The following is a 12,113-nucleotide window of genomic DNA, read 5'->3' on the forward strand; positions in this document are numbered from 1 at the left end:
CCCCCCCCCCCCCCCCTGAATCCATGCTGATATTTAGTAAAAAAACTGTTAGCTTCGAGGAAGTTTGATATGTGATTGTGAATTATGTGCTCAAGTAGTTTACAAGCAGTCGATGTTTGCGAAATTGGGTGGTAGTTCTTGATCAATCGCTTGTCTCCACTTTTGTGAAGCGGTTTCACTCAGGCAGTCCCCCAGTCTCGGAATTTGACTTTCACACAAGGACCTTGTAAATAAAACAAAGAAATATTTAGATGTCCATTGTGCATATCTTTTCAAAAAGGCATTAGGTATATTGTCCGGTCCAGGTGATTTCTTTACCTCGAGGTTAAGCAACATATTTGAGATACCATGCTCACTAATGACAAGATCCTCCAAAGGCGGCAGTAAGGCTTCAAATTTTGGAAAAAAGTTGTCATCAGTAAATGCGTACTCAAAATGTTCATTGAAGATATTAGATATTTCTTGTGCATCACTGACCACAACACCTTTGATTTCAAACTGATCATGGGTCTTTGAGGTTAGGGAAACCGAACGCCAGAATTTCTCAGGAGACTCTGATATAAAGTTGGGCAAAGATTTTTCAAGATAACGCTGTTTGGCAATGACCGTTTGCTTTTTGAGCTGAGAACTAAGGCAAGTTATATTTTGTTCCAATTCCGGAGAAAGAATGTTTGCTTTTCTTTTCTGTTTCATGCGCTTCAGTTTTCTTTTTAGCTGCGGTGTCATCCGAGAAATCCATGGGTTTTTTTGTTTTCGTTTTAACAATAACCGGCACGTAACATTAATACATTCATGTACCATGGCCTTAAACTTAATCCCAAAGTTCTTGAAAACTTGCAGTGTTATTACAAAATGATAAAAATTAAAGGAAAGAACATCAATAATGGAAACATCGTCAGCACGGGAGAAGTTTCTAAAATGCATTTGAGAGCAAATTTTATCAACAGTCAGGCCGTAAAGAGTCAGGAGAACGGCCTCGCTATCGGAGATACCAGGTATCACTACACATTTAGTTACATCTAAAATTGTTCCAGAAACAAAGAAGAGGTCTAAAATCGATTTTGAATTCCCTTGTATCCGGGTGGGGTGCTCTACAGTTTGCGGCAAGTCAAATGAGAAATCTATATCAAGCATTGCCTCGCTTGATTCATCACTATGCGTGTTTGGTGCAAACGTTCACCAGTCAATATCCGGCAAATTGAAGTCGCCTGTTAAAATAATGCTATCATTTAGCTTAATAAAGGTTGTCATATAATCTTTAAGGTTATCCAAGACTGTAACAGGCGATCCAGGCGGCCTATACAGCGCTTCTACAATATTCCGCACATTGTTATGGTATGCCTTACAGAAAATGCATTCAATATTAGGCACTTCAGGCATGCTCAATATATTTAAATATTTTTAAAGAGAGTGGCAACACCTCCACCTTTACCACCACGGTCTTTCCGAAGTGCACTGTAGGAAGCCGGCACAAATTCACTATCGTAAATGGTATCATTAATCATGTCTCTGTTAAGACCGCGATGTCAGGATCTTCGCAAAGTAAAATTCCTTTCTACTCACTAATTTTGTTTAATATGCTTCTACAATTTACATTTAGTATTTTTAGTGATTTAGGAATGTGCTTGTGCTGTCATTTATTTTTACTGCTCAGCTTGTAACGGGCACCTTTGACTTCATCCCAGCCGTACATTACATTGTCAACGGACAATTTATTGTGCACTAGTTTCACCTTGGCTCCATTGGCCATTTCTTGCGCGGCACTCTTCCACAGGTGCTTTCGTATTTCTCGCGTTCTGGTGGAAAAGTCTTCAGAGATTGATATTTCGGAACCCTTTAGCTTGTGCGCGGATTTCAATGCTGACGCCTTTTCTCGGTAGTCTAAAAATTTGAGTATAACAGGGCGTTTCTTCTCTTTAAATTTGCGACCAATTCTATGACACCTCTCAATGCCAGAGACAGTTAATCCTAATTTGGCCTGAAAGACCTCAGTCACTACCTTACTTTCAAGTTCAGCAGCTGTCTCTTCGTCATCGTCAGTCAGCCCTTATATAACTAAATTGTTTCTGCGACTCCTATTTTCTAACTCATCGACTTTAGAAATGAGTGCAGATAACTGTTTATCAACCTTCGCAAGAGTGTCCTGCATTGTTTTCACGCGGTTGTTCAGCGATTAGCCAAAACAAACGCTGAGACGCAACCATAATGCTAGCGAATGTCATCTTCTACTTGGGCGGAACACCTCGTGCCTGGTTCTGGACCCACGAGGACGAGATCTCTAGCTGGGATACTTTCAACGAAAAGCTCGGCGACCTCTTTGGAAATCCGACCGGTCGGCAGCTGGCTGCAAGAAAAGAACTTGCTACCCGAAGTTCAAAGAATTCCGCTCGTACTTCCGACGGTTCGTTAAAGATTTCGCGGCGATTGCCCGACCACTTCCTGATCTTCTGAAGAAGGACGTGCTGTTTACGTGGGGTACCACTCAAGCTGGCGCGGTTGCCCACCTGGCCAACATTCTCACCACGCCACCTGTACTGGCCAACTTTGACCCGTCTTCTCCTACAGGGGACCGTACCGATGGCAATGATCACGGTATCGGAGCCGTCTTAGCCCAACGCCAACAGGAACGTGATCGTGTTATCGCCTACGCTAGCCGCCTCCTCACAGCAGCGGAGCGCAACTATTCGATTACAGATCGTGAATGCCTGGCTCTCGTCTGGGCGGTTTCCCAATTCTGCCCGCACATGTATGGCACGCACTTCTCTGTAATCACAGACCACCACGCGCTCTGCTGGCTTTCCTCAGTCAAGGTCCCGCCGGCCGGCTTGGTCGCGGGGCTCTGCGGCTAGAGGAATATTCATATATGCAGTAGTATACACGTTTTGCCGCTTACATGAAGAAGTAGACTGTTTCAGTGGACGAACCACCCGCCGACCCTGACACCGATGCCGACACTTGCGTTTTCTCCGTTTCTCAGCTGCTACCCGTCACCGACGAGCAACGCCGTGAGGCCACCTTGCGTGCCATAATTGATCGCTTGGACTCTTCGCCTTTCGATTCGTCCCTTCACTTGTTTGTTCTCCGGGATGGTGTATTATACCACCACAACGTACATCCGGACGGTCCTGCCCTACTCCTCGTCATTCCTAAGCTCCTCCGGTCAGTTGTTCTCCAAGAACTTCACGGTTTACCAACGGCCGGTTACCTCAGGTCTGCAGCACCTACGGCCACATTCACCGGCATTTCTTTTGGCCAGGCCTTGCCCACCCCGTCCGAAAATACGTTGCGTTGTGTGAGAAATACCAGTGCAGCAAAACACAAACGACGCTCCCTGTCGGGTGCCTTCAACCGCTGCACATTACTTCGGAGCCGTTCTTTCGCGTTGGCTTGAACTTACTTGGCCCTTTCCGTCTCTCAACTACTGGCAACAAGTGGGTCGCTGTGGCGATAGATTACGCCACGCGCTACACCCTCACCAGAGCGCTTCCAGCAAGATGCGGGACAAATGTCGCTGGTTGTCTTATACGCGATGTGATTCTACAGCATGGAGCCACCACACCAACTGCTCACTGACCATGGTCGCACATTCCTTTCTAAAGTCATCGCCGACATCCGGCAGTCCTGCTCAACCTGGCACAAGCTGACTACGTCTTACCATCCACAGACTAATGGTCTCAGGGAGTGTCTGAATCGAACGCTGACAGACATGCTTGCAAAGTATGTCTCGTCCGACCATAATGATGGGACCTTGCACTACCCTATGTTACATTTGCATACAATTCTTCACGTCACCACACCGCCGATTATTGCCCGTTCTTTCTGTTGTTCGGCCGAGAACCCACATTGCCACTCGACACATACCTTCCATCCGCTGCAGCAGAGACCAGCGAATATGCACTTGACGCCATCACCGGGGCAGCCCAAGCACGCGAAATTGCCCCACGGTCGCCTCCTGAGCTCCCAAGAAGGCCAACGGCGTTTGTACGATCGACAACACAGAGACGTCCACTGTTCACTTGGATCTCTGGTACGCCTGTGGTCCCCAACTCGTCATGTTGGCCTGTCAGAAAAACTCGTGTCTCGGTACACAGGTCCATATCAAGTGCTGCGTGCCGTGACTCAAGTTACCTATGAAATCGGTGCAGTCAGTACCAGTGCCTCCTCTGCCCCGAATTCCAATGACGTTGTGCATGTCGCACGCCTAAAACCGTATTACTCTCCTGTTACCACCGATATTTAGACGCGCCGGGACGATGCTTCTGTCGCCGGGGATAATAATACATGCATATTGCGTTTTTTTTGTGTGGACGATGCACGCGGGCGCCCCGACGAAGAAGACGAACTGCTCCTTGCTCTCGAGCTGTCGGCTGAACTGGCCAACGCTGCAGTTGTCTTTTGTAAATATGCATTGTAAATTGTCTCCAGTGCCTAATCCTTCGTCCGCGTAACAATATTTTCAACCTAATCAGCGACAAAGGGAGCAACGCTCAAGCACATGTCGCCTGCAGCTTGTGAGTGTGCTGTATTTTCGCAGCCTTCATTACATTGCCTATTTCACTACAAGAAATTGGTAATCTAGGACAAAGGTAGGAAACCAAAATCTGAAAATGGGACGCATCGAGCCACGGTGCTGGGATCAGCTGGTATGTCTGAGATGGCAGAATAACGCAATAACGATCTTCGGGTGCAGTACTCAGAGGAGCGAGCCCAACGATGGGGGCCCGACTGGCCAGAGAACTTCTATTCTTGGCTTCGCACGTGGTGACAGCGACGGTGCCAACGACGGTGCAAGCAAGGGCTTCGCACGGGCTATGTCGCACCGTTGCCGTTGTCATAGCCATAGCACAGAAATGAGCAGAGCCGCACTGCGAGCCACGTCCACAGCCGCAGCCAAAGAAGATAAATAAATATGTATTGTTACGGGGAGTATTTAATTAACAGTAAACGGCTAGCGCTTGTCTAGTCAAGTCTGCACAGAGCGCACACGTTCCTGCAGGTTTCAGTCCGACAAGAGAGCCTCTGACCCAGCCACAATACAACGTCTTTGTCTTTGCCATTGCTCGTGACATTATCCCGGCCGATGAAGCACCGTCCCGGTGCTTGTTGTGGTCAAAATGGGTTATCACAGTTGTAAAGTTTGAGGCGAGAAACATGTACGATGTCACTTCGTGGTGCGGCAGTCGATGAGGTGGATGCCATGGGAGATATCTCATAGGTGACAGGAGTCACCTGGCGCAGCACGCGGTAGGGCCCGACGTACCGCGACATTAACTTTTCACAGAGGCGGACTCAACGAGATGGGAGCCAGAGAAGGACGAGAGAGCCCGGTGGAAAATCAGTATCCCGGTGTCGACGATCGTAGGTGGCCTTTTGTGTGGTCTGCGATGACGAGAGCCGAGCGCGGGCTACTGTGCGCGCGACGAGCGCACGCGTGATGACATCTTCCGCATAGGAAGTCGTGGACGTGGAGGCCGGATCAGAAGGGAGCAAGGTGTCAAAGGGTAGTAAGGGATGGCGTCCAAAGAGAATGTAGAAGGGTGAGTAGCCGGCAGTTTCATGCCGCGATGAGCTGTATGCAAATGTGACGAACGGCAGCGCAACGTCCCAATCATGGTGGTCATCGGAAACGTGCATGGAAAGCATGTCGGTCAGTGTACGGTTTAAGCACTCGGTGAGTCTATTAGTTTGAGGGTGATATGAGGTCGTGAAGTTGTGATGAGTAGCACATGATCGAAGTAGATCGTCAACCACACGAGACAGGAAGCAGCGAGCGCGATCTGTGAGTAGGTGACGTGGAGCACCGTGTTGGAGGATGACATCGTACAGTAGGAAGTCGGCTACGTCTGTAGCGTAGCTGGTTGGCAACGCTCGAGTAATTGCAAATCGAGTGGTATAATCCGTAGCGACTGCAATGAATTTGTTGCTTTTCGTGGAAATTGGAAAAGGACCGAGCAAGTCCAGGCCCACTCGATGAAACGGCTCGATTGGAATGTCAATTGGCTGAAGGAGACCAGCAGGTTGAGTCGCAGGTTTCTTGCGACGCTGACACAGGTCACAAGATGTTACGTAGCGGCGAACGGACCGATAAAGACCCTTTCAGAAAAAACGTCGTCGTATGCGATCATAAGTTCTGGAGACTCCTAAGTGCCCGGAAGTGGGGGCGTCATGAAACTGGACGAGGACGTCCCTGCGCAGATGATGCGGGACAACGAGCAGGAGTTGTGCGCCGTCGGGGTGCATGTTGCGGCGGTAAGGAACATTATCCTGAAGTAAGAACATGTTGAAGAAGGGTCGAGGGTGCCGGATTGCAAATGGTCAGTAAGAGAGAGCAACGATGGATCTCTACGTTGTTCGTCGGCCACATGAGTGAAGTCTGTTATCGCCAAGACATAGGTGTCGGGGTCCGTTTCAGTGGCGTCGGATGGTTCAACGGGATTGCGCGAGAGGCAGTCGGCTTCATTGTGTAACTTGCCAGATTTGTGCACTACCGAGAACGTGTACTCCTGTAATCGTAATGCCCAACGGCCGAATCTCCCTGTGGGGTCTTTAAGTGTTGAGAGCCAGCAGAGCGCATGATGGTCTGCTATGACCACGAACGGCCGTCCGTATAGACAGGACCAAACGACGAGTAACAAGAGAGACACAGGGCGCAAGCGCCCTGTGTCTGTCTCGTTACTCGTCGTTTGGTCCTGTGCATATTCTGGCGCTGTTTTTTACTTGATGATGAAGAACCAACTAGCCCAAAAATACGTCCTTACCGTCCATATAGGTACGGACGGAATTTCGCGACAGCCCAGACGAGAGCTAGGCAGTCCCGCTCAGTAATGGTGTAATTCTTCTCCGACTGTGACAGAAGACGACTAGCATACGCTATCACACGGTTGGCTCCGTTCTGTGTTTGGGCGAGGAAAGCACCAATGCCATGGCCGCTTACTTCGGTGCGAAGTTCTGTTCTAGCAGCCGGGTCAAAATGAGCCAGCAGAGGTGGTGAAGTGACTGTGTCACAAATGAGCGCGTTATCCAAGCGCGCGCCGAGTGTCACGCAAGCCAGCGAAAGAACGCGCCGGCCCCGCGGCAACTTCAACAGAGGGGGAGAGCGCATACGCCTCAAGCAACAACGCTAACACGGCGCCGAATCGTCTGGAAGAGACTCGACGAAGCGACGTTAACCAGAGACACCTTCTCACCCGGCGTGTCGGCAGACATTACTACCGCATGAGCATACACCAACAGGATCAGTCATCACCCCCCTCGAGAATGCTCCGACAGCGGCGGTCTAAGGTACGAGAAAAGACTCGAAGCATCCCAAGCTTTGGCCATGCTACGAGATCACGACACCGATAGGAAAGTTCTAGAACGCCCGTGGAAGCTATATAACCGCCGTGCGAGAATCAGAGGGTGGAATTCAGGGAGTTCGAGAGTTCAGTCCGCACCGGTGAAGTGATGTAACGTGAAGACCGAGCGTCTGCGGAAAAAGGGGATTCCCCGGCAAGCTAGTCGCCGGGTTCATCGAGCGTCTGCATTTCCGGAAGAAGTTCTTTCTTCGAGATTTGCCCCGAGTTACGCCGAGATCGTCCGACTTCAAGACCAACACTGGTGAATACTATTGGACACTTAGTGCTCCTTTTTATTTTGTAATTTACGTGTTGGACTCTTAGTGCTTGTCGTTAATTATTTTCTTGTGTTTGTTAATGCCCATCTGATTTGTATTGTGTTGTGTCTAGCCTAAGTGTGCAAGTGTGTGTGTAACTGCCTTGTGTGAAGAATATATTTTGTTGTGTTTGACAATTCTGGGCTCTGACTCGGTCTTTGGACAGCAACCGGCGTTTGCTGGCGCACCAGAGGGCCCACTCTTAATTGTCCTTGCTTTCGTGGGATTATTTTCGTAAGCTGATAATTCGGCTTTGGAATTTGGTCCGGCGTCTGCGCCTCGTTCATCGGGGTCTGTGACAATATTTCTGGCGTCCGCGACGGGACCTTTCTGGTGCAAATTGTGTGTCCATAGTAGGGAGAAAGGACCTAGGGTCGTTTACATTGCTATTGTAAACAGTTTTGAGTGTTGCACCAGGTTTTGCTAACTTGTGTGCAGAGAGCAGTTTGATAGTTGAAATCTAGGCAGATATTTTTGCACGCGGCTAGTTTTTGAAGGGCATTATGAATCTAGAAAAATTTGTTGCCCTTGGTGAGAAGATGGGTCTTTCCGGAGCGGAACTACGCAAGTGGGTTAGCCTGAAGCCTCCTTCTTTTTTTCCTTCTCCCTATGATTTCATTATTGTCATAACGTTCTTAGCCTACTTCTCCCACTGTGCTGTATGCATCGTGTTTCTAGTTACTTCGGTGGTAATTCTCATAAAACGGAAGACGTGAGCGACGCTAGACGGTTTACCTATGCTCGGGCTTCCAGATCCTGGCAAAGATTGATTCTAGCTTTCCATACTTATCGGAGTTCAATGGCAAACGAGCACACGTTATCGCAATTTTTAAAATCTTTGCTTCGCCTGATTCAGTGCCATATTTCCCACACTTATTGCTAAAATCACACGCATACCTTAAATTCAAATATGAATGCACAGCGCACAAAAGACACTCATAGGTTAAACCTAATTACTTGTATAGTCTCTTCTCGCTTGTATAAAGAGCTGTCCTTAGCTCTTCTTTTAAATTCGGCAATCTAAAAATAGAAAATAGCAGCATGCATTCACACTGCACTTACCGAGCTTAGCGCCGTAGAGAAACTCGGTCACTCTGCCCAGGTGGCGATACTCCCAACGGGTGACCGGCTCGCCGTGGCCCATGTCGATCACCTCCTGGTATATGAAGGGCTTAGTTCCCGGGGCAAAGAACTCTGTACTGAGGTCATTCAGCCTAGCATAGATGGCTTGGAGGTCAGCAGGCCACATGTGTTTGGCGGCGTCAACGCGGAATCCGGCCGCGCCGAAGCGAATCAGTCGATTCAGGAACTCTGCAACCTTGGCTCGAACGTGCTCTCTACCATGGTTCAAGTCACGGAGCCCGACTAGTTCACAGTTGCGCACCTGTGTGAACACTCATAAGTAAACACTGGGAAAGCTCTGTGGCTTCGTAGGACAAGTTCGCAGAATCACACCCCTTTATACTACTAGAAGGAATACTCTCTAATTCTACTCGATATCGTGACGTATTGAAAACAGCGACAATGGAAGAGAGTCGGCTCATAAAGGGCGCCACAGGCTGTTTGGTGTTAAAACACCATAAGACACACACACGAATTGACAAATTGTAACACAGGCGTTCCTGTGCTCATTCCTCTGATTTCGCTGCAGTAAAACAACCCAGTTTCGACAATGCTTTCGTGTGACGTCTCGAGCCCCAGTGAACAGACGCAATAGTCTGGTTCCGCACACTTCCTAGAGCTTGAAGTGTTTATAGGTACATACGCAGTTATTGTAGTGAAGTACAAGAAAGTGCGAGATAGGGGTAAATCATACAAAAAACTTAAAACCCCTTCCCTACCAGTAACAGGGGTGCACGTGAAGTTTGTCCAACTCTAGGTGAGAGGTTGGTAAATTTTTTCGGCGTTTGAGACGTTCACGGGCCCGCTGATGCTGCCATTCCTTCAACGAAGCCTGCTCTTCGTCAAAAATAACCAAACGCGGCCTCCCCATCTGACTGCCGGGCCTGAACTGGCGGGAAACGGCGGCGCGAGGCGAGCGAACACGCGATCACACTGTTTCCCTCCTACGGAAAGAGGGGACGCCTGTGATTGGCTGCGGGTATGGCGTGATCGCGTGGGCCAGCTGCGGGCGCCGCGTCTACTTCTTATGCATATGAAACCCCGCTTTAAAGGGCGCGCACAATGAACCGACAGCAAAAAACCGGAGACCATCGAGCATGTGTTCATCGATTGCTGGGATCCAATATTTCATTGGGATGTCTTACAACGGAGACTTTTTGGTAATGCTTTATTTAGACAATTCATTGTCTGGGATGAAGGGGCTAAAGGCAGATGCAACTGCCTGACAGAGGCCCCCCTACACATACATTACTCAGCGGGTGGGACATTAAAAAAGAACTACCTATTACACCTCTAGGCATTCGGTTTGTGCCCAACAGAGAACGAAGGAGGAATTCCGTGCAATATGCTTATGCTCCTTGGCTTCCACAGTCTGTGGAAAACACCAATGGTAGTGCGAAATGCGGATGTCGATACCCGTCCGCCGAGAATTCACTTCATTGAGAGTGTCGCATATATTCGGGAAATATACTGTGAGCAGAGTGCAGCCTCTTTAGTCAGGTGGCTATTCTCGATGATTTGATTAAGCTGAAGCGATTTTAATATTGCAATGTTGGCCAAAGTGTGTTTGACATGTTCTAGCGTTTAAAAGTTAGTGCTGCATGCAGGCAATAAAACAAAAAGACAGTGGCTGAATCGCTTAGCGCGGTGCTCTCGCAACCCGGAGGTCCGTGGTTCACTTCCTCATCCAGACGATAATTTTTTGTTTTCGCGCGGCTTGGGCTTTTTTGTACGCCAACGCCGACGCCGACACGATTGAGCCAATACAAGCTGCGCTTGAAAAGCCGCTTCCATCGAGTCATTGTTAGGCCTCCTGCTGGTTTACCGAATTACGATACACTCATCCACAAACAAAGGTGGTGCCATAAAAAGACAATTTTTTTTGTCGTGTGCGGGATCGTTTCCTCTAATCTTTGCCGAACCACTTGAAAATTTATTACGTAACTAATAGCGGCCGTGTAGATAACAATGAAGGCTAGTACACAACACTGCCACGTTCGTCACTATGTTTCGCGTTGTTGCACCATCGATTCTACAAACGTGCGAACTTCTCTCCATGTACATGCAGCTGTAGATCGCTCCTGGTATTTAAAAGCTACAAGTACACGGCGCACAAATTTTGTATACTAGAATGTGAAATTGCATTCATAGTCGAATTCGCTGCACGCTCAATACTGTCAGCCGGCATGTCTCGGCGAGGAGGGGGGGGGGGGGGCGAATGCGGCCGTCCCACGCCCTCCGGATTCACCAGTGCTAAGAATGCACCAGCCCTGAAGATAACATCGCGCCAGCATGCTAGCGGGATACTTTTAGGAAGCTTAACTACAAGGACAATGTATTTCGGTGCACATTTCGAGGACGGTTATCTAGAATTGAATCGAATTCTGGGATTTTACGTGCCCGAACCACGAATTGATTATACGGCACACCGTAGTGGGGAGCTCCGGAATAATTTTGACCAGCAGGGCATCTTTAACGTGTACCCAATGCAAGGGACACGGGCATTTCTGTATTTCGCCCCCATCGGAACGCCGCCACGGCGGCCGAGATTTGATCCCGCGACCTCGTGCTTAAGAGCGAAACAGCATGGCCGCCAAGCCACCGCGGCGGGTAACCAAATATTCGGACCCCGTGCAAGATACCTCAAAAGTTATGTTAATCGTAGGGTTCATGCTAAGCAGACATAACCTTCACTACTGATGGTCTTCGGTTTGCAATTGCAACAAGCGCCACAAAAATAATAATTATGTAGTAAATACGGCGTTTCAAGTTAACAATTTGGACAATGCCATTTTTCATGCAGGTAATTTACAACTCTTCTAGATTTCCGCCTGAGAAGTGGAGCAGCACAGTCAAAGTCGATTTCAAAACTTCCAAAACCAAGCCGATTTATAAAAATCCCACAATGCCACTTGTTTTTCAATATTATTATTTATAGCGCGGTTTTGAAAGGGCGTTATACTAACAAGAGTGTCTCTTCAGATGCGTTTTATAAAAAGAACCATAATGATGATGGTATATAGGGTTATATCGCACTAGGGCCAGGGATGGTATAAGAGTACGAAGAAATTGTATTACGTAGTTGGTGGCACGGTCAATGACAAATGTTAGATGTAACTTGGCTGTATAAAGGCCTGAATACTGTCGCTGGGAACTGCGTAAAATGTACAAGTATTAACATAATGACAATGACTAGCTTCGTGTACTATGACAATAATAGATATGTTAGACAAATGATATACTAAAATGTGTCATTGCCAGCAGCAATTCCGCCTCGCCAGTGCCGTTAACGGTGAGAGCCTAGAGGCACGAGTTCTACAAAATTTATAAAGAAGGCTCA

At 48.3% G+C, this 12,113-nt stretch overlaps 1 protein-coding gene across 1 annotated transcript in view; it reads right to left on the reverse strand.

Annotated features, from left to right (window-relative positions):
* The window catches only part of LOC119445518 (pancreatic alpha-amylase-like), a 58,001-nt gene that overhangs the window by 13,574 nt on the left and 32,314 nt on the right, over positions 1 to 12,113 (reverse strand). Inside the window, exon 4 of the mRNA XM_037709783.2 lies at positions 8,714 to 9,035. Within this exon, the coding sequence (XP_037565711.1) occupies positions 8,714 to 9,035 (322 nt within the window). The remainder of the gene's footprint in view (positions 1 to 8,713; positions 9,036 to 12,113) is intronic.

Source organism: Dermacentor silvarum, chromosome 3, assembly GCF_013339745.2.
Source record: "Dermacentor silvarum isolate Dsil-2018 chromosome 3, BIME_Dsil_1.4, whole genome shotgun sequence".
Lineage (NCBI taxonomy): Eukaryota > Metazoa > Arthropoda > Arachnida > Ixodida > Ixodidae > Dermacentor > Dermacentor silvarum.